Here is a 23422-nt window from a genome sequence, read left to right on the forward strand (position 1 = left end):
ACACACACACACACACAAAAAAAACCCGGAGGGGGGAGAAGATATAACAACTATACCTTTTTGAAGTTGTTACAACAAGCAAATGGAAAGGACATTCTTGGGGGGGAGGGGAGAGAGGGAGGAGGGAGGGAGGTGTCGGTGATGGGCCATAATAATCATATACATTGTATATTGACAAAACAAAAATTTAATGAAAAAAAATTTTTTTTAATTAAAAATAGAAAATTAAAACCTCATTCACTGTTACATTAAGCACACAGCATTAATTTTAAGTAAGAATGGAGGTTGTTAGTCATAGCAGAAACTTTGTCATCTACCTAACTAATCATTTCTCCTCCGCCCCATCCCCCCATCTATTCTGTCCTATCAGAACAATTACTTGTTCAAGGGGCAGATTGAGATATCCTGACCTCAAGAAAAGCAGACCCCTGTGAGAACTCAAAGGTTTAACAATAATTGATCTAAACAAGCTATGATAAATGCTTTCTACTATACTTTTCTAATCTCCTTTTCAGCCAATTCTGGCCAATGATATGTACAGGCAGGTGGGGAGAAAGGGGCTTCTGTGGAAAATTTTCTTTCCTCGTTAATAAAATCAAAACAAACAGAAACCACTAACACTACTATTTCTTCTCCCTTTCTCCAGATTTGGATTCAGACAGAATGTTCAGAGCTGCTATAGAAATTTTCTGATCGTGAAGTAACAAACAAAATAAAAAGCCAACACACTACTAATAGTAGAGCAGAAGCTGATTGCTTAACAAACCATGAGATTATCTACCTCTTGATTTGTTTTTAGGTTAACAAAATAAGTGTCCTCATATTTTATATATATGTTTGTTTTTGGAGGCTGGCCAGTACAGGGATCTGAACCCTTGACCTTGGTGTTACAACACCACACTCTAACCAACTAAGCTAACCAGCCAGCCCAAATATCCTCATATTTTAAATTGCTACTAGTTGGGTTTCCTATGATTTGCTGTCAAAAACACCCATAACTAATACATTCACTAAATGTGCTCATATAGCAATGTTTTGACCCAGGTTTGATGGGAGACAATGCTTGAAATTTGTGTCACTTACCATAATACAAGAGTCTGCAGGCTCAAGGTCAAAGTCAGTGAAGTTCAAGAGAACACGGTGATTTTTTTCAACCCGAATGACCCAAGAACAGTCTGTGTTACTCCTGTATGGGCTGGGGTAATTTGGAGAATGAATCTCTCCATTGGGAGCCTGGAAAATCCCACCACAACCTGTAAGTGGAAAACCCAGTGCAACAATGAGAGGAATCCCCGATGCATAAAACTATAGCATTACCTGATAGTATACAGATCAATATCTATACTATCTATATTATACTATGTGATCAATATCATTACATGGTAGTACAGATCAATACACTACTTTGCCTCACTATCAGTTTTAGTTAGCCTGTACTAAAAACTTTGAAGAACTGAATATTCACCAGTAATTCATTTATCTCAACAGAAATAAGAAGAATGACATGGATGACACTAAGAAAATAATTCCAACACTCTAAATACTGATGCCAAAAGTTATTTAAAAAAATAATAATATGCGCAAATGAAGTCATGTTTTCACAAAGTCATGAAACACCTCTTCATTGTCCTCTAAAAATATAGCATACTGCGAGAATAACACATTCCCTTCCAAGAATTTTGATAATTCAGTAGTGTATGCTTTTATAAATAATTTAAATCTGCCTTTTAAAAATTTAATATTCTGGATGAAGTATAGTTACTTAGTTTTTAAAATTCCTATGATGATATCAAATACCTTTTAGGGCAATGTCTGCCTCTATGACCCAACTTTTCTTGGATTTGGATTTGTGGTAATATAAACCAATAACAGAAAAATGCAGCACTATTTTCTAATAATTGAGAATCATTTGGTGGTAATGAAACACTATGTGTGTGTATGTGTGCATGCATTTAGAGTCATACCTAATTAGCTTTAAGAGAATCTCATACAGTTACTATATTACCTTAGAATTGAAGAAGTAGGGCCATAAGGTGGCCTCAATCACATCTCTGCTTTGGCATTTTCCAGCTGTGGGACTTGGGCAAGTCCCTAACCTCTCTAAGCTTTGGTTTCCTCATAAGTAAGATGAGGATATGAAATGAATTTCCCTCATAGTGTGGTTGTGAGGATTAAATGAGATAATCCTTGTAAAATAAAAAGTGCCTGGCACATAGCAAGCATTCCATAAATGTAGCTATTATTAGTAGTTGAATGAGTAAATGTTTATTAAAATATTTTGTGCCAAAGTTTGTTATTTAAAAAAATCTGTAAGAGATAATTTATTTAGACTTCCTAAGATCTTGGGCAGAAAATCACTATACAACACACAGTAATTCCTTGGAATTCACAAATTTAACATTTACAATTTTGACATTTGCCAAGAAGACAAAGGTCTATGCTATGGCATGAGGTCATGTACCATTCATTTACTGATGCCCAGATTGGAGGTGACTAACAGACCCAAGTCCCTTGGAAGGTAAGCAAGTCTAGCCAATCACCCTAATAATGCCGTCATCATGGACTTGCATGTTTACATCCTTTTTTTCACATACATGGTGACACAGAGTTGAATTCTATATCACCTTTTTTAGGGAAGAGTATAGGCCAAGGCAGTGTTAGCCATCTGGGAAGTCATAAAGTTATCAGGGTCCAATCATGTCATGAAATTCAGTAAGGGCTCAGGTGAAGTTTTCTACGATGCGTCCTTTTACACTCACCTCCAGGGACTGCTTGCCATGAGGCATTGAAGCCTCTCCCATTTATAGAGCTGTCGGTCTTGAATCGGATTGCTAGCTTGTTTCCAGTGCTGGAGACCTGCATGGGGCTCTCAGATGATCTTTGGGCACACAACTGGGTCATTCTGGGAGAGTGGAAATCAGGACCTCCATAGACCTAAGTTGGGATTTTGAAAAAAGGACTTAAATTAAGGGATATGTTTAAGCAATGACGGCCCTGCCCCTGGCTCTTATTTTACCACCTGCTCTTGGATTCTATTATGATTAGACATTGAAACTTCAGCCTCCCTGGGTGGGGATGAACTATAAACTAGTGCTGACTTTTCAGAGGCACTCCCTCAGCCTTTGGAACACACAAGTGCAATCACACACGAAATGCCTGCTTGTTTCATCAGCCAAAATTGTAGAAGTGGACTGCATAGATTATTCCAGAACCTTCCTTATCTTCCCTCTTCCTCTTTTTCATGTCTTCATGGGATTTCCTGCTTTGCCTGGCCGAGACACTGCAGATAATAAAGTATTAAGTCTGATTTTCTAACTCTTATAGGCACATGTGAATAGTCTTAGCATAAAGCCATTTTGTTTATGAAATGGAATTCACTGAAGGTTATTGATTTCCCACTTATATTTTTAGGAATTCCCACCTACCCTGCAATCTGAATATTTTATAAGATTAGGCATTCAGTATAACGTTTTTGCTTCTTGAGGGAGGGGAAATATGGCCTCTATAAGTGTGTTCCGGAGTGTCCTACAGAAGGAAATGCCACAGATCCTCCCTTTGTCCCTCCTCCCAGCACAACCACCCCAGGAACTCAACCAAGCGCATCCATCTAGATGGATCTCTAGGTCCATCACCTCATCTTCAGACCGGGCTCCTCCAAATTTTCCAAACTGTGTGACTGGGACACAATGCCCAGAGACACATCCCTCCACACAGGTCCCCTTGGTCTCACATACAGCATCCTGCAGGCCAGTGTAGCTCAGCCCAGGCCAGGCTTCCAGGATCCTCTCACACAGGCTTCTCAGTCCCCTGGGCCCTGTTTATCTGGCATGTGCAGAGGGGAGGAGGGGTGGTTCAGGTCTTGTCAAACTTGAATTTATAGAGGAAAGGCCATTTTTGGTGACAGTTTTCAGGTATATTGGTATCTGAGTCCTTCACACAAATCTGTTCTCAGGGCCAAAGCAAGAGAAGCAGCTCTCACCCAGCGACCGCCCACCTCTCCCATCTGGGCCACTCTCCCCCCACTCCTCGGGCCCACCGCTGACTGATGGGGAAATCACTCAAGTGTTCTCTGGGGGGAGGGAGAGAACAAGAAGCCTACTTTTGGGGAGGAGTGTGTGATTTGAATCTATAATGATCTCTTTGTCTGATTAATTCCCCCCAAGCCATGCAGGAAAGGCCAAAATGAATGAAACTGCTGTTCTACAGAGGGCTGAGCACAAGGACTGTAATTGCAAAGGAATGAAGCAGGCTGACTGCTTCAGGCTTATTTTCATTAGGAGGAGCTGATGTCTGTGGGCCCCCTAAATTCCACCAAAAGCAGGACTTTAGGAAGACCTTTGTGTGGTCCTTTACACGTACACATATGCAAATGGAAGACACAAGATCACTTCTTGTTCAGATCATCCTTTCCCATTTTCAAGATCTCCCTACCCGCTCACCCAGAGTGCAGTCCCCAGAGCAGGAAACTGACGACTGTGCTCCTAATCATGCGAGCCCAGTAGGCAGCACGTATTTGGAGAGAACACTGAGCACAAGCTTTAAGTTCTAATAAAGAAAACTCACACGTCGGCAAAATATCTGTTTTTCCTGCTCATGCGTCCCCTTGAGATCACAAACATAATGGGTATGAGTTGGCTGGGTCTGGAAGCCTCCAGAAGAATAAACACTGCCACTTTTGACATTCTTTGCTCCCCCTGTCACCGAGCTGAGCTCATAAAGGACACTGAAGAGAGATCGGAACGAGCTAACCGTCCACCCCAAGCAATTGTCCTGCTGTATTGCAAGGAGTGCATTCCCCTCACTGAGGGAGGCCAATTCAGCTTGCCTCTACACAACCTTTTCAGAGATTGAAGTAAAATCAGTTGGAGTGTTTCCATGATCAAAACAATAGAATGATACTTTTGGATTCCACAAACATAACGGACAGCATATGACTCTTCAAAAGAGGAAAAAGATGGAAAGAATTCAGGGTGGGGTTCATTCGACTACAGCATATGACTAAACTTCGGGGGAAAAAGAATTGGTCTGATGATCAGAGATTAAAAAATGTGTTTTTAGCAAATGCTCGGGATGGAGAACATTTCAAAGCCTATGGTTTTAATCTGTTTTGAACATTTCTTTCTGCTCTGTTAGTTCCATTTATTGTTACAATCAAGTCAGCATTCCAGGGTTATGAGTAACCAAACGGCTGTTGCTTTATGCAGCTGGCCACTTTCTGGACACCGATTTTTGAGAGGGAAAAATATGGCTGCTGGTTAAATTTGGTGAAATCCAGGTAAACCCAATCTGGTGACAATAAGGTCCTACTTGGCTGCACTCAACAGAACAGGAAGGATGAATTTGCAGGCTGAGAAAGTTAGCAATATTTCCAGACCACACACCCACTGGTGGTAACAAATTCTAAAACCTACTGCTAACATGTTATCAGTGACTAAGGAATGAGGGATGGAAAAAATAATTTTACTGTCATTAACCCAAATTTAATACAGTACTTTCCACCTGAGTTAAGCATTTGCAGAGAAGCGAAATAAAAATTTTTAACGAAATATCAGGGGGTTGCTCATTTCAGTTTTAGAAAAAAACTTCCCCCAAATATTTAAGGGCCTCAAAATATTCCCCCAAAGCAGATGACCAGCCCCCTCTCTCCACAGCCATTTCTGTCAGGCAGGACCCTTCCTGCTGCCTGGTTTTGTCCCTGTGTCCTGGAGGCCACTCACAAGGAGCACCCCTGGCTCTGCTTTCTCACGTAATGGGTGTGACAAAACCCAAAGCACAATGAACCCATTTACATTTTGCCAAGTGGGCAGCAGTCACATGTGCTTTGGAATATGAAAATGAAGTGTTTGGAACACTGCACATGGCTGTGGAAGCTCTGCCCCAGCCCTTTGTAAGTATTAAGGGGTTTTATGCAACCGAGAACCATGCTTGCTGGCAAGAGAGACCATGTGAGCATTCCCCATGCAAGTGCTGGTCCTACTTCATGCTGGGAGCATGAATTTCAGGAGGTACCTTGTTCTCTCTTCCTGCAACACTGATCCTCCTCTGAGATGGAGCTGTGACTCGGCAGCAGTACTTCCATGAAGACAGGGGGATGGGTTTGATCCAAAGATTTACCAGGTGTTTCTCTGCTTTCATTTCCTGGAGCATTAGCCTCTTTTTGAGAGACTTGAGCTACTACATATAACTCCTAGTGATCCTATAAAAGCATATGCTACTTATTTCAATCCCTTGCACACGGCATACATCTATGGTCTTTTACTGGCTTCCACGGACTATTGAGTAGTGACTGCGTTCAGTTCTCAGCTCTTCCACTCATCAGCCATGTGGTCATGGAAAAAACCATTCATCTTTTTGAGCCTTGGTTTTGACAACTGTAAAATGGGGACAAATTCTTCTCTTACCTCATGGGATTACTTAATATCCAAATGAGAAAATGGATGTAAAAATTCCTTTGTAAACCTCCCTAAATGCATGTAATCACGGTGTGTCAGTCAGAGATTTGGATGCTTTCATTCATTAGACAAACATCTATTGAGTGTTTACTACTTTCAAGGGACTCTATGTCACTAGGATATACCAGTAAAACAAAACAAAAATAAACACCCAGCCTCATGGAATTCAAGTGCTGCTAGATATAGAATCCTCATGATGTGCTACAGCAGTCCCTACAGCTGAGGTGACAGGAATTTTGTGTGTACTTGGAAGCCATTAAATTTTGCACACAGGTCAAAGTCCAAGATATGTATATATCCTAACAACTAGATTGACTTCTCCAATAAAAAGCTGATTATAATAAACTTTGGGGCCCAGGATTCTCAAAGGCCATCTTAATGATCTAAGATCCACCCTTTGCAGTAGTGTTGGAAACGTTCTCATCTTCAAATGCCTCACACTAACTGAGTGACCACTTTTTAGAAAAGCTGTCTGCAGCAGATGCACCATATTGACCCACTCAATTGCAGCTGCAGCTGTGGCAGGCAGCTCCTGCACCTGCTGCCAGCATCTCCTCTCCACACTCTGCCAACAAATGCTTTTCCTAAGGGATTTTTCTCAGACCGGAAGTGTAAGGTGTTAACAATCCCAAACGCAGTCCTCATCAACAGGGACCAGAGTTAGGAGACCAATTCCTCAGCCTCTGGTCCTGCAGCCGGATTGAGCCCCAGTGGCCCCCAGGGGCTCCCTCCTCCACTCCTGCACTACACAAGTCTCTCGCTCCTGCTTCCATATTGACCCACTCAATTGCAGCTGCAGCTGTGGCAGGCAGCTCCTGCACCTGCTGCCAACATCTCCTCTCCACACTCTGCCAACAAATGCTTTTCCTAAGGGATCTTTCTCAGACCGGAAGTGTAAGGTGTTAACAATCCCAAACGCAGTCCTCATCAACAGAGACCAGAGTTAGGAGACCAATTCCTCAGCCTCTGGTCCTGCAGCCGGATTGAGCCCAAGTGGCCCCCAGGGGCTCCCTCCTCCACTCCTGCACTACACAAGTCTCTCGCTCCTGCTTCCTGGCTCCACCTCCTAATGAAACTGTCTGATTTGAGGGAAACACAAAGTAGGATATTAATCCCTTATGTCTCCCAATATTATTCAAGAAGGGCTGATAGTCATTAAAATGTCTAAGAATAGAACACTGCTGCCACTGGAAAGAATTCGAAGATCTTCACAAAGTGATTTCCAGTTCTTCTCCAAATTTTGGAATGTGCTGCAAAACAATCTCACTTCCTACCTCCAGGACGTCATAGTTGCATCTTGCATGATACTCCACATCAAAGTCATAGATGGTGAGCTGGATGCTACTTCCAGGGGTGGTGGTAACATACCAGATGCACTCCCTGTTGGGTGGATACCCGTTAGGATACCCGGGGCTGCTGAAGAAGCCTGAAGCTCCAGACAACTCCCCACCACAGCCTGTTAAAACAACAAGGCTCAGTCAGTTAAAGTGGGCAGGAGCCACTGAAAAACATTCAAAAGTTCAACTCACCAAAAGGTCAACAAATATACACAAAGCCTAATTTAGGAGAAAATCATGAAGTTATAATTATGCAGTTATAAAACAATGAGAAAAAAAATCATGGCTACCACTTACTAAATTTATTCTTTTAAAAAAAAACATTGATTATATCATTCAGTACAACCATACTAGGTCCTTATTCTCACCACTTCAAACCTTTGGTACCTTTTATTCAAAATGTTATTCTAATTTTAGATTTTCTTCATTATATTTAGGTAAGAATTACATAGTAGGAAGTACAATGGACTATGTGAGCAGTGTTAGACCGTGAACTTCATGTCTCTGGGTCTCCAGTGTCCTTCAGGGTCCTCATACATTATTTCTAAATCCCTTTCAGATCTAAGAATGAGAATTCTAAGTGCTAAAAATCTTCAGCTCTGTACAAGAGACTGTAGGAAATAAAAAAGTAAACGATATAGATCCTGACCCAGGGAACATATATATGGGGGGAAAAAATACAACAAATATATGAAACCCAACCAAGGAAAAAGACAGCAGGATATGTTTATGAATGTTTATATAATATACCTTAGAAAGCAATTCAGGAAGATCATTACAACAAATAATCAAATGGTGTGATATTTGGTATAAAGTAAAAAAAACCCCACTGTTCATTGAGCGCTTATATGTGCTTTACAGGTATTTCCTATTTTAATGCTCCTAATGACCACATAAGGTAGGTACTTATTATCTGCACTTCTTAAATGAGGAAATCAGTGCAAACAGAGGTCAAGTGGCTTTCTCAAGGTTGCCGGGATTCGAAGTGGTGCAGCCAGGACACCAGAGTATTGCGTTACTATCCTATACAGGTTTTCACAGAGTTTGCAGGAATTCAGACAGAGATTTCAGTAGGGGAGGGAGAGGAACCTTTGTTGAAGAAGTAAAATTTGAGGAAGGTTTATTATAGACAAAATTAGGGGGAAAAAAGATAGATTATCTTGTTTTCCAACAATAATTGCTGGTGATTAAAAGGACATTTTTTGCTCTTTTCATATTTCCAGGCCTCCTTTTCTATTTCTTTGGAATATTCTTTATTGGCTGGTAAATTCTTCCAAGTACCTTCTCTTATTCTGCAACAAGGCTTTTCATGTTTTAAAAAAAATAGTGCCTGCTCACTCCATTGTGAATAAATGTGCATTTTCACGTGAATTAAACTACCATGACTTCAAAAGTAAGATCCGTACACTGAGATCTTGTCTACTGTCCACCCTCTGCAAATTCCTCCTGTAGAGTGAGTAAGAAAAAAGTTTTAAAAGTTAAAAAAAATTTCTCCATACAGAATCCTCACTTCACTGAAAAGAACTGAGGAGAATTAGAAGAATCTTGGTTTGGTAAAGAAATCCAAGTCTAGCTCAAAGAGCTACCATCTTCTTGAGTTGCTAAACTCCTGCTTCCCCTCGAAAGTCTTTGTGTTTTCTAACTTTAAATTTGTTGCACTGGGTAATATTTTCACTATGTCCTATAAAGTTATTACCGATGAAAGAGTTGTTTAAAATTAGGTATGTTGATAGACATTGTTTATAGACTATGGTGACTGTCAAAAAAACAGAAGTTCCATAAAAGATCGGAAAATATTTGTTCTACTATAACAACACATGGAAAATATTCCTGAAGCTAAAATCAGCGCAGATTGTACGTATCTTCAGTACCACTGCCCAACTCAAGGGAGCACCATTTGCACTGCATTTTATCCAGTGATGCTTCCTGTATTTGGATACCCCCCTGGCTATATAAATTGTCTTAAGATGTAGTACCTTTTACTAAAATAAATTACAGGTAAGCAGAGCCATTCTGTTACCCCAATTTTTTTTTGACCTACATTTTCAGCTCATATGGTTCTCGGTATCAGCTGTATCAAACAAATAATTCAATGAAAAAATCTTTTGAGGAAAATAACTTCACGGCTGTGTGATACAAAAGAGAACATGGAAATGGAATCTTTGATATCTCATCTCTGCATTTTTATTTAGCTTTAGTTCATCAGCCAATCTAATTCAATTTCTTTTATCATAGTTTATTAATCTAAAACTCTGCATAACATTTTTCCATTGTCTTTTCCAATTGTTTTCAGGTTTCCTTGTGAATTCCTTTGCAAATAACAGGATACAGTACCCTTAAACTAGTCACTGTAAATTGGAATGGTAATATTAGCTTCTCAGCAATTAGGAATTCTTTGAAAAATTACTGTACAGCTCTGTAGACCCACAGTGTCCTTTTTCCTAAGATTAGAACAAACAATAAAAAAGAGCAGAAAAAAAGAAAAAAACAAAGCAAAGTTTTATTTTTAGGAATGTCATGTTCTGTTTGTTATCAATAGCATGTGTGTGTGTGTCTTTTAAAGGGAAATTTCAATATTATTATAAGTGATACCCTACTGGGGGAAAATACTGTGTAGCTATGAGAAAGAGAGAAAGGAACTGCTGGAGCTTGAAAACTCCGTGAAGTTGTTTTTTCTCCTTCATGCTCTCACTACCATCTGAGGCTTAACATACTAAAAGGTGAGAAATTTGATTTGAAAGTTCACATCACATGTAAAATGGAATATACTAATTTAGTGGTGTTTTATGGTTAAAACTTACTAGAAAATAAAGTTAATTCTGATAGTTACAGTAGAAATTTAACTGCATCTTTGTATTTATAAATTCTGAAAGAGATAAAATAAGTTTCAAATTCCCTTCATTCATTCATTTACTTAATAAGTATTTATTGAGCATATGCCATCGCATAAGCAGTGCTGCAGAGGCCAGGTATACTTAATGTCTCTCAAAAAAGGAACACTGGTAGACATAAAAAGTGCTTTACACACATACCCTGCTGCAAATTATTAAATTATTTTTGCTTTCTTTCAGTGTGCAAAGAGTAATTTCAGTAAGTTTTGTTTGTAAAAAAACAAGCAGTGAATTCTATTTTACCTTTTACACATTAAGTGGCCGTAAGTTACAAATAAGAATAAATAAATCATCATGTCACTGTCACTCATATTTGTGACTCTGGGTGCATGACCAAGGGGTCACGGGAAGGGGTAGGAAAGAGCTGCAGGACAGATCGACCAACAGGTGCCAGGAAATAACACAGGAGATGATGTTTAGACTTCCAACATCCTCTTCATCCACATGTTACCTGTCTGGTTGAATAATAGAATGTAAAAGAAATAGAGAAGTTTTTACACCTGGACATCTGTAATCTAAAATCCTCATAGATGGCAAACAGCTGCCAGGAAATAACACAGGAGATGATGTTTAGACTTCCAATATCCTATTCATCCACATGTTACCTGTCTGGTTGAATAATAGAACGTAAAAGAAATAGAGAAGTTTTTACACCTGGACATCTGTAATCTAAAATCCTCATAGATGGCAATTACTTAGAGAAGCATTTCAGGGGTCTACACAAAGAAAATGATTAAATGATGAAAATACCAACCAAGGAGAGAAAAATGGCATGAAGAAAAAGGAGTTTTGAGAGTTACATATTTAGGAGATATAGAGATAGGAGCTCTTTGCATTCCACTGGCATGAAAAGGTTTTCATGGAGGAAACACGATTTTAGAACTGATTAATTGGCATGTCAGATTGAAAAACTTTTGGAAACATTATAGCATACCAGACAGAGCATGGACTATCGCATTAGACAAGGTGGGTTACAATACTGGCTGTGATGCTTTTTAGATGAGTAATTTAACCTCTCTAATCCTTAATTTCTTTGTCTGTAACAGTATTAATACTAACCTCATAGGGATTCTATATAAATTAAATGAAACAATCAAGGTAAGATTTTTAGTTAATTGTCTTGCGTATGATAACCACTCCTATGTGCCACGTATTAAACCTTAACTGGATTTTATCCAGATATGGTTTGAGATTAGAGAAAGACTTGGAACTAGAGGAATTACTGGCTAAAAGGCCATCGTGAATAGAAGAGGTAAGAAATTGGTTGTTCATTAAGCTACAATATATTTTTAAAGACTGTCCATACTTATATGGTAGTTTTCAAAGTGCTTTTAATAGGTACATTATCTTTATTGAAATTCATAAGAATGATATGAGGTATGCAAGAATGATAATGTCAAGCCCATTTTAGAGATGAGCAAAGTGAGGCTCAAGAGAGTATGGGACTTTCCCACGTCATGTAGTAAATGGCAGATCTGGTGGCAAAACCCACCCCCTCAATCCCACCCCCAGTTCTGTTTCTCTCCACTGTGCTTTGTTGAGCATGTCCGCCCAAAGGAATGACAATATTGAACACTGCCCTAATTACTGTTCTGTCTGTCCACTGGGGGAAAAAAATCACCATAGCAACCTGGAAAAAGTAAACAAAGCAAAAATCTTTTTATTGACTTTGAGGCAAATCTGAAACTCTAAAATAGTAACATCATTAGATGTAAGCTTAACTGGAATAAAATCCTATGCTCTTCAGTTTTAAATAGTTAATCTTTGGAAAACTTTTATTACTGGTGACTGATAATCTATTTGATTTTCCTTCAAACTCCCAGTCAACAGCTGAAAGGAAGTGCTTACCTTATCAGCAGGAAACACGTTGATCTCCTGAACTCATAACAAGGAAGAGTTAGTTAAAAGCTGTTGCTAAACCTGCCTACTTTTGTAGAAAATGTAAAATTTTTTCATAAAAGAACTTTGCTGATACTGTTTTCGTTTTTGTCTAAAACAAGCTATGAGTTATAAAATTCCAGTACAAAAAGTCTAATAATAATCTCCTATGTATAGCCTGTCTTCAAGTTTGTGTGTGTTTGTGTGTTTTTAATAAAAGAGCTTTAATAAAAGCAAACCAACACTGAAACAACAAAATGGAATCAAAGGCACAAAGTTTAAAAAATACATTCTGCATTGCTCTGTGATTGCACCGATGTGATCACCTCTTTATACTTGGAATTTTCCTGAAACTATATTCCATAAACTGATAGCTTCAGGAGGAGTGCCAGCTTGAAATGGCTAAAGTCCATCAGGGATGGAAGAAAAGAGAGAACACACCCAACAAGGACATCCTCATATCCTTATCCTCTAATTTTTGAGGAAAATGCCTGGGAAATCAGTGATTAGTGTTAAAAAGAAGCCAAAAAGCTAAAGTATAGTAAAAGAGAATAAATTTTACACGCAATAAATGATGATGCACACACTTCATCAAAATGATTGATACATATTTCAATAGCTTTTCTATAACTTGAAAATAAAAACCCTTTCTCTTCTGTAATACCCTGAGATGTGCCTCATTGGTTAGGCTGATTTGCTCCATTGTGTAAAAAGGCAGCCTATGGAGGGAGTGAGGTTGCAGAGAGAAGTTACCAGTAAGGACTGTTTTGGTGGGTGGGGCAGGTAGGATAGGAATGGGTAAACTAAGAGCTCAGAAACTGAAGAAGGTCCAGCCCAAGGCAAGGTGAACTATTTGCTGGAGTATACAGGCCTCACTTCTGATACGTCCACGGGAGATACAACAATGTAATGGAAGGGATTTTGAACAGGAACTTTTAGGTCAGGATGTAAAGAGAAATGTGAGCTCCTTAAAATGGCCAAAGGTGTCCAAAGAAGACTGGCATGTAATAAGAACCACAACAAATCAGCAATTCCTAAAGTGATGTTACCAGTTGACTCCCCAACAGTTTAAAAGAGTATGGTCACTCTCCTGGGAGGTGACAGGCAAATGATACTGGTCTGTCCCATTAGGAGAGAAGACTACGACTAGGTTACTAGCTGTATTAATCCGTTTCTATTGCTTATAACAAAATACCTGTAACTGGGTAATTTGTAGTGAAACAATATTTATTGCTTACAGTTTCCGAGGCTAGGAAGTCCAAAGTCCAGGGAACACATCTGGTGAAGGCCTTGTTGGTGGTGACAGTGATGCAAAGATCTCACGTGGCAGAATGGCAGAGCAGAGAGAGACAAAGAGCTCCTCATGTGCTCTCTTTTTAAAGCCCTCAGAACCATGTCCAAGACCACCATTAAACCACCAACTTATTATTGCATTTACTAGGGCATGGTCCTTACCTCTTCAAGGCCCCACTTTCAATTACTATAACAGGATTTCCCACCCTCTTAACACTGTCACAGTACAGGTTAAGTTTCTAATACATGGACTTTGGAGGATACAAATTCAACCCACAGCAGTGGTCCTCTCTGAAGACAAGGCCAAGGGTGGAGCCCCCAGAATTCATGAGGACCTGACCTTAAGAATTTGCAGATTAACTTTTGGGGGGATTTTATGAGCAAGCATGCATTCTGTGAGGACAGAGACACAAACTAGAGTGATCGAGAAATGAAATATGAGAAGAAAATCAGGTAATAGAAAGGCCAGGGAATGTGAAATTGCTCCTAAGGAAACAGGAAGAAGACAGCAATAAGAAATTAGTGAACAAAGTGTGGTGAGTCCAGGGGAGGAGAAAGTCGTCCACAGCTGCAGAACCCCCTGTATTGGGTTGAATAGTACCCCCTCCCCAATTCATGCCCACCAGGAATCTGTGGATGTGGCCTTACTGGGAAATAGGGTCTTTGCTGATGTAATCGAGTTAAAATGAGGTCATGCTGGATTAGGGCAGGACTGGAATCCAATATGACTAGTGTCTTTATGAGAAAAGGGAAATTTGGACCCAGACACACAGAAGGAAGAAGGCCACGAGAAGGTGGAGAGAGATTGCAGTGATACATATACAAGCTAAGTAAAGCCAAGGATGGCCAGCAACCAACAGAAGCTGGGAAAGGCAAGGAAGAATTCTCTAGAGCCTTCAAAGAAATGGACCTGCCAACACCTTGACTTTGGACTTCCAGCCTCCAGAACAAAGAGAATAAATTTCTGTTGTCTTAAGCCACCCAGTTTGTGGAAATTTGTTATAGCAGCCCTAGAAAGCTAATATGTCCCCATTCTTTTCCTGATAAACCAGATGGCCACACTCCCAGGCAGGAACAAATTGGTAGCAACAGAGAGTGTAACATTTCAGGAGTGTAAGCTTTCCTTATTCCATCTTGTATTAATTACCTCCGATTTATCATCTTGAGGTTTAGATGATGGGTGGACAAAGGATAAGGTTTTCAAGAAAACAGAAAAAGTCTACTATTGAGAAAACTAGTGACAAACACAGGGCCAGGCATCACATTAGGAGGAAACAAGTAAATCCAAGAACTAAGGAGTTAAACCTTAACGAGTTTTAGCCTCTGGGAGTTAGGAATGATTTATTTATTTATTTATTTATTATTTTTTTAAAAAGATGACCGGTAAGGGGATCTTAACCCTTGACTTGGTGTTGTCAGCACCACGCTCAGCCAGTGAGCGAACCGGCCATCCCTATATGGGATCCGAACCTGGGGCCTTGGTGTTATCAGCACCACACTCTCCGGAGTGAGCCACGGGCCGGCCCAGTTAGGAATGATTTAAAAAGTTTCCTCTTCTGAAGGAAAATAAATTTTAATTTCCTATGTATGAAAGGATAAAATCTTTCATTTTAACCCAGAGAAGTGTAGCCAACCTCGTCATCTTTTCATTTTGATTAACTTCTAATCTACTCACTCCAACCAAATTAAAAACTGGTTTCCCAGTAGAAAGTCCTTGTTTACAATTCTTCAGGAGAAATCAATCTCTCTCTCTTTCTCTTTCTCCTACATATTTTTGAAATTATCGAAGATTTCTAAACAAAATACAGTATAAAAGTATCTGCCATGGAAATAAAATGAGACCAAAGGTACTGAACTAATTTCCCAGAAAATAAGTAGTCATGCCTAAGGCTACCAATAGCTACTTCATGAAATCCCTCAAACAGGTGAAGACAGAGAAAACGTGTTGTCTTTATGCAATTTCTAAGTTCAACACTCATACTTCCATTTGGAAGTATTTATTCTAAACCTGCCTTCTTTCGATTTCATTGTTTTGGTTCACGGCATTTTTGCAGGGCTCAGTGAGCCTCCAGGACTCTCCATTACTTGCCTCTCCCTAATTCCAACCCTCTCTTTGCCCTCAACCTCTAACCTTTCCACCACAGGGAGGTTACTCCACCCCAGTGGCAAATGGACAAACGTGAGCAGCACCACATCCGTGGTAATGTTGTCCTCTGACCCTCCAAGCTCTGTCCAAACTTGAGCCACAAGATTGTTTTTTGTGGTCACAATATCCAGGGCTGCAGACCCCTGCAGGGCAAATGTTGCAGACAGGCAGGCAGCCTGGATCCTGAGCTTAGGGAAGGTCGAACAACTAAATTAACTAAGTCCTCATGTGCTCCACTCCATCCCTCTTTGTCTGCCCCAAGTCAAGCCTATGTGTTTTGGGGCTTTTGCTCTTCACTTTAATAGAACTCTTCCCTCCGGTAAGCTAGTTTCAAAACTCATCCTTGGTAACAGACTAGATGATCTCCGTAATTTCTCCCAGATAGTAGATTCCATCAGCCATATGTAGCAACTCCAAAAGAAGAGCACTTTATAAATGAGCAATAAAACAGACACTGTGTTAAAGGATGGCAAATAACATCAGTGATTTTGAACTAGTCCTTTGCCAAGCAATGGGTGCCCCCCCCCGCCCACATATTGCTATTTGAACCTGCAGAAAGAATGAATTATTTACTTACAAAATTACCTACCATAAGCTCTGACCTTTTTCACATTGCAATGTCAATTAATCTTTTTTGCAATGAAAAGCTGCAGGGAAACATTATTTGCTTTGAGGCAGAGTGTGCTATTTAAAGCACAGGCTTTGGAGTTTGACATCATATACTTGGTTTTGTGTCCTGATTCCAGCGCTTACTGGATTCGTGAATTTGGGCAAGTTACTTAACTTTTCTAAGGCCCCTTCCTCAGTTTTCTCATCCATAATATGGGGATCATGATGTTTATTTCAGAGCATTATCGGGAGGAGACATGAGATAATATTTTTAAAACCCCCAGCACATGGTAACTGTTATTTTTTAAAATGATAATATCAATAATAAAAGTAATGATAAATTAAATCAATGCACTAAGCATTTAATCATATTTTCATTTACTCTTTATATGACAATATAGTTTATTTTTATCATAATTAATGTCTTAAGATAAATTTACAATAACATTTAGGTGGTAAAATCTATATAACTAGAAGGAGAAAAAAATCAGGGACAAAGTATATTAATGTCATTACTTATATATAGAATGTGAAAGAATATTAACTTTTCTAAAATGCAGTTACTGTCCTACACCAGAGATTCCTCCTTTGTTTTTGTAAAATAATGCCACTGGCGGCTGGCATTCATTCCTCTTAGTACACAGTGGCACTCACATAAAACACGTCCTTGGATACGTGATGTTTGAGACAAACGTGGTGACATTTAAGTAAATGCTCAAAAAGTGAAACCTCTGAGGACAAAAATTAATGTTTTACACTAAACATCATATTTGTTCTGTGCTGGTTTAGTCATTTTTGGCTGTTACACTATTTGAAACTGAAAAAAATTTTAAAAGTGTGGTTTCTGTTTCACGTTGTACAAAAAAGTGTGGAATCCCCTGGAAATTATATGCAATTTCTATCAGGGATATTGTTGCTAGGGAACCAGAACACAAACAGAAGATTCGAAAAAGCTTTTCCTTTGGCCCAAATCTCAAGGACTATGACAAACTGTGCAATATATGATTTGGGAAGGTCATAGTTGTTTGAGGGTAATTTCTTCTTTTTATAGCTGTTTCGAAGAGTGGCAACGGACGTAGAACTCAAACTTTTTTAAACAGTAGCGACATGGGAATTAGGATACAAGGCTCCTAAAAGGCTCTTGCTGGTTACAAGACTCAGAGCCAACATTAAATGAAGGTCAACTGTGTGTGTGTTTACTGTTGTCGTCAGGGAGGTGGAAAATGTCAGGATTTAGCTTTTCCACTCATTCTGAAAGGTCTGCATGTGTTCAATGTTGCCTCCGATCAGTAGGACCTTGGTGGGAAAGCTCTAAAGCCAAGGCCAAAAGAGCTGCAGGATTTTCTTAGTAAATTATTATTCCAATTTTACGAAGAGGAGTTATTTATAAGTGGATTTTATTTTTAAATTAGCAGCAGCCATTAAGAACTTCATTGCAAAAAAAGATATGAGAATTTGCCATAAACAAAACTCAGATGCAGTGTCATAATGCAGAAATCTATGCTTTGGTTCCACACTAAGACGGTGTTCGTTTCCAGTCTCCACACTTAAAAATATTTTAAGAGTAACATGCAGACCAAAGTCCAAAATATAAAATAGGCTGAAATAGTCATAAAAAGCAGAACAGAATATAACACGTATAAAATGTGAGAAACAGCTTAGTCAGAATTAGGAAATAACTTGTAACTGAAACAGAACTAGTGGTTTTTAAAAGCTTCTGTTTTACTTAAATTTCTACCCAAAGGAAACAGGATTTCTTTATTTTATGTCACACTGTAATAATAAAACAACCCCAGGAATCCATATTTTTATTCATTTGTCTTTACTAAGAGCTTCCTTACAGACTTACTGAATAAAGAACGCATTCTTGGTCATAAAGGAACTTACTTTAGAGGCAGAGGTGTTTTACCACTTCTCTCTCTGTGACATTGTATCTATCACAACCTAGTAGGAAGTGACACTTTGAAAGCAAATCCATCACCAACAGAGAGAAAGGTCTCTGCCTGAGATTAGGACTAGCCCAGCCTTGTCAGTGCGCTCTGGAATCTTTGCTGACCACAACTCATAAAATTACTTTCATTGTGAACATCATACCTCCAGATGGTTGTGAATGTTCTCATCAAGCCGAGAAGCAGGACTCAGCACAGACAATAAGTGAAGGCCCATTCAATAATAGAAAGGGTTCTAAAATAATTTTCAAACAAGAAAACCTAGACAGTAATGATTCTGCATTTCAAAGTTATAATTTTGAAGAAATGATGAAGCAAAGGGAATGTGGCAATCGGTCTAATATTTCCTGTGTCAGGATTTATCAGAGTGCTGGTAACATAGTCCTTCAGTACCTTTGTTGAGGACCCATTAGAGTGGTACCACCCCCCTTGATATTCAGCCGTCTTGACCCTACAAACTTCCATCCCCAGCTCTCAGTAGTCATGATCCAGGACGGTACCCTCAGGTCCCCTCTATCACTGTGATCTGTGACTTCCCCAGCTGTAATCTTCTCCCCTGACATTTCACACTCCCTGCTCTAAAAACAACAGTGGCTCCCTGTTCCCCATTAGATTACATTTGTACTTGTCTGTCTGGCTTACAGAGTTCTGTAGAATCTAGCCTCAGTAGGTCTACTTAGCCTTCTATCCCACTGTCTTCATTATATTATACTCATTTCCATCTCTTTCTTTGCTCATGCTGATCCGGGCATCATCTACCAATTCTTGTTCTGGTCATTCATCATCAGAACAAGAGTCCATGCAGATTTCCTGAAAGACTCCCAGCCTCCTTACTAGACTTATAATAGTAACCTCACAGTTCAGCACTTCTGTTCATTTTCTACAACTCTGTCTTCTAGCTGGATGGTGTCCATCTTGAAGACAAAGATTAAGTGGTACTTCCTTTATATTTCTTCAAATACATTGCACAGTTTGGGGCATATATTTCATTGCATCCACAACCCTAAATTTATCATTATGTGATTCATTACAAAATCTCTTTCTCTGCCCCAAGCCCTCACCTAATTTTCACACCCATGCAGGCAATTTCCTAAAGGACACATTCCCTGACCATTTCACAGGCATCTCAAATTCAGCATGTTCAAATTGGAGTTCATTATAACCCGCCCCCCCTGCCCTGGCCCCATGACCACCACATGGACTTTTTCCAGGATTCCCTATCAATGCATAATGGCAATGCTATGGGTCAAATGTGTCCTCCAAAAGTTCATGTGTTGGAAGCTTGACATTCATTGTAACAGTGCAAAGAGGGTGGGAAATCCAATTATGGTAATTGAAAGGTGGAGTCTTTAAGAGGTGATTAGATTGTGAGGACTGTGCCCTCATGAATGGACTGATCCACTCAGGGAGTAATGGGTTGATGGCTTAATGGGTTGGTCATGGGCGTGGTTCTGATGGGTTTATAAGGTGAGGGAGTGAGAAGCTTAGCTCTCTCTTGCTCAGCCCATTCTGGCCATGTGACACCTAAGTTGCCATGGAGAGTCACCACCAATAAAAGGCCTTCACTAGATGTGTTCCCTGGACTTTGGACTTTGCAGCCTCCAAAACTGTAAGAAATAAATTCATTCATTTATAAATTACTCAGTTTCAGGTATTCTGTTATAAGCAATAGAAACAGACTAATACAGGCACCAACATGCACCAAATCATCTAATGTGGGAATGTGCGAGCTATCCACGACCCTCATTTTGTCTCACAAACTCACTCACATCTGCTCTGCCATCGTCTCTGCCTATTCCATCTTCTAAACATCTTCTTTAGTGCACTGCCCCACCCTCTACTCGTTCCCTTTCTTCCTGCTCTGTTATAGTAGCCCCCTAACTGATGGCCTGATCTCTCAATCCCATCCTCTTCTGTACATACCTCTATCTTCTTACCATAGTTATTATTCTAAACTGTACATCTACTTACGTCACTAAATTTCCTGCTAAAAAGTCCATCAGTTGTCTTTCCCCAATGGTGGAACAAAATCCAAGTTCATGCAATGTCTCTTATCAATCAGTCTCTGACAACCTGTCCTGCTACAACTTCTACCATTCCCTTTTGCTCAGTGTTTCTCAACCTTCTCTTCATTATCAGTCCCCTAAGGTGCCTTTATATACAGATATATAGATAGATAGATAGATAGATAGATAGATAGATAGATAGATAGATAGAGATAGAGATATATAGATATATATAGATATATATACATATTTTTTTCAAATTCTCACTCATGAAAATGTATGACCACAGATATACTATGTATCTGTTATGTACTATATGTATCTATGCTTTTTACATTAAAGAGTATGATTTTTTTACACACACTCCCCTCCCTCCAAGAACCAGTTTTCACCTCCTTGGAGGTGATATTGCCCCAATGGAGAATGTGTGCTCTAGCTGAAATACTTGCCCTTTGCAAAAGTTGTGCACCCCTACACCTCCTTGCTTCTTCTCAGACATGCCTTCCTCTTGTGGATGTTTACCCAATCAATTCTTGCTCATTCTTTAAAACTCAGCTCAAATATGAAAGCTGCCTGGAGGGCTTTTCAAGCCTGCTCAGGCTGACATAGATATCTTTATCTGTGTTCCCACAGGATCATGGATTATGCATGTATTTCTACACTTGGTCTGTCTGTCTCTCCTTTTAGATGACTCTTTGAAGTCAAGGATGCACCTCTTTCCTCTCTGTTAGGGGTTGAATTGTGTCTCCAACCAAATTCACATGCTGCAATCCTAACTCCCAGACCTCAGAAAGTGACTGTAATTAGAGATAAGGCCTTTAAATAGGTGATTAAGTTAAAATGGGGCTGTTAGAGAGGGCCTTAATTGATCAGACCAGTGTCCTTACAAGGAGAGGAAATCTGGACACACAGATATCAGGATGTGCACACACAGAGAAAAGACACTGTGTACACATAGGGGCAAGCAGCCATCTGCAAGCCAAGGAGAGAGGCCTTAGAAGATGCCAACCCTACTGACACCTTGATCTTGGACTTCCAGCCTCCAGAACTGTGAGAAAATACATTTCTGTTGTTTAAGCCACCCAGTCTGGTGTTTTGTTATAGCAGCTGGAGCTGACAAATACTCTCTATATTCCAAACACAAAGCTCAGGGCCTGGTAGCAAATAAATATATGCAGAATGAATGAATTACTGAAAAGCTTGTTCTCAATAAATACCTGCTTACAGAGGTTATGTGTAATCACTATAGCATGATTAGCAGTTGTGACCTGTCTGTTCTTTAGAGGGTAGGCACAGCAGATCCTCTTCTAGAGCCTGATTTATTCACCCCCACACCCTAAGGGTGATTACCCAGTTTTCTTATATATAAGATAAAGAGATAATAGACTTAAAAAAGATAAAACCTTCCATCTCAAAGACTGAGAAAGAAAGCCCGCCACACATACTCTCAGTCACAAAAGGAATGAAAGTTACAAATTAGAAGGAAGTCCCCTGAAAGACCAACAGTAAACAAAGACTATTGAAAGACCATTTGAGCAAAAGAGAACTGGAGCGAACGTTTAAGAGAAACATTGCTGACCTCATGGAGGATTTTTGCAAGTGCTCTAAAAATATGTTTTTTAGAAGCCCTTTGGTACAGTGCCTCAGGCCCACAGGTGGTCAAGAAAGGGCTGGCTTATGTTCAAACTGAGCCTGTCATGGCGGATCTTGACACTGTTTTTAAAATGTTCTCTGCAAACAGATCTCTGAAAACTCTCAAGGCTGCAGAAATCTCATTAATAGCTTAAAAGAAGATAAAATAAAGCCAGCCTCCATTTGAGAGGCTGATGTCATCTATCTCCCCAAAGAAAAGGCCACACTTTCCTTTGTGGAAATCCAGGGTGACATCACCTCCTGATCACGTGCCACGGAGCCCTTCCCCGGCTAGCTCCCAGCTGAAGGGTTCGCTCCCTTTGCAAATGTCACTCTTGCTCACAAAGCTCCTTGACCTTGTTTATATGCTGGATTCCACTGCCAAGTGAAAGAAGGCCTCTGGGAGCAGTGACCAGAAGAGACAGGGGTGTGTGCAGCTGGCTGGGAGGCTGCTATTCACAGGGCTTGCAGAAAGTTCTATATTCCCTTCAGCAACCCAGACAGAGGCCCCCAAGGCAGAATGCAGCTTTTGGACAATGCTGTCAATGCAAAATACTGTGAACCAATTAGCACCACAGGGAGACTGTGGCCACATCTTTATTTCCACGGTGGGCTCTCTTTGAGGGTCCACATAAAGGCACAGCAGCGTGGCTTCAGCTCACGTCTGCACAGCCCCTTTCAAATGGGCCCACATATAATGCCCATTTGTGGATCCACTTTCTCAAAGCAGATAGAAGAGCTGTGTGGTCAATAAAGAAGCACATTTTGCAAATGGGTTTATGTAATATTTAGTAAAATGAATGAAGCGTGAAAGGATTCTTCATTAGCAGCAACGCTCAGGAAATGATGTCGCTGGCGATTTTGAAGTCTCTGCCCAGAGTCTTTTTTTGAGATTTTATTGAATAGTTTGGAAAAGAGCAGGGAGAGAAAGGATCTAAAATATGATTTGCTTCTGATGAAAAAAAAGACTAGTTTAAAGCCACCTACTCTGGCCAGTACCGGGCTGTGTCCCCTGAGGCCACCACCTGTTTCTGAAAGACACCTAGAGGAGCCACGCAGAGACTTTTTGAATTTTTTTCTCCTGACATGTTACATTTACATACACACACACAAACACATTTAAGAACATTATTATTACACTCGAAAACAGGATAATTTTAATACCTATTTTGTATTTTAAGTCCCACAATTTACCATGTTGCTTCAGTCCTTTGCAATCCAACTCAAAA

The 23422-nt window shown here is 39.8% G+C and overlaps 1 protein-coding gene across 1 annotated transcript in view; it reads right to left on the reverse strand.

Annotated features, from left to right (window-relative positions):
- Positions 1-1083: 1083 nt before the first annotated feature.
- The window catches only part of LOC103598491 (cubilin-like), a gene marked incomplete at its 3' end in the record, with an annotated part of 124254 nt that continues 101915 nt past the window's right edge, over positions 1084-23422 (reverse strand). The window contains exons 29-31 of the mRNA XM_008582489.1: positions 7727-7908; positions 2760-2934; positions 1084-1253 (exon numbers count right to left, since the gene is read on the reverse strand). Coding sequence (XP_008580711.1) covers positions 1084-1253; positions 2760-2934; positions 7727-7908 — 527 coding nt within the window. The remainder of the gene's footprint in view (positions 1254-2759; positions 2935-7726; positions 7909-23422) is intronic.

This window comes from Galeopterus variegatus, unplaced genomic scaffold (genome assembly GCF_000696425.1).
Source record: "Galeopterus variegatus unplaced genomic scaffold, G_variegatus-3.0.2 Scaffold2637, whole genome shotgun sequence".
NCBI lineage: Eukaryota > Metazoa > Chordata > Mammalia > Dermoptera > Cynocephalidae > Galeopterus > Galeopterus variegatus.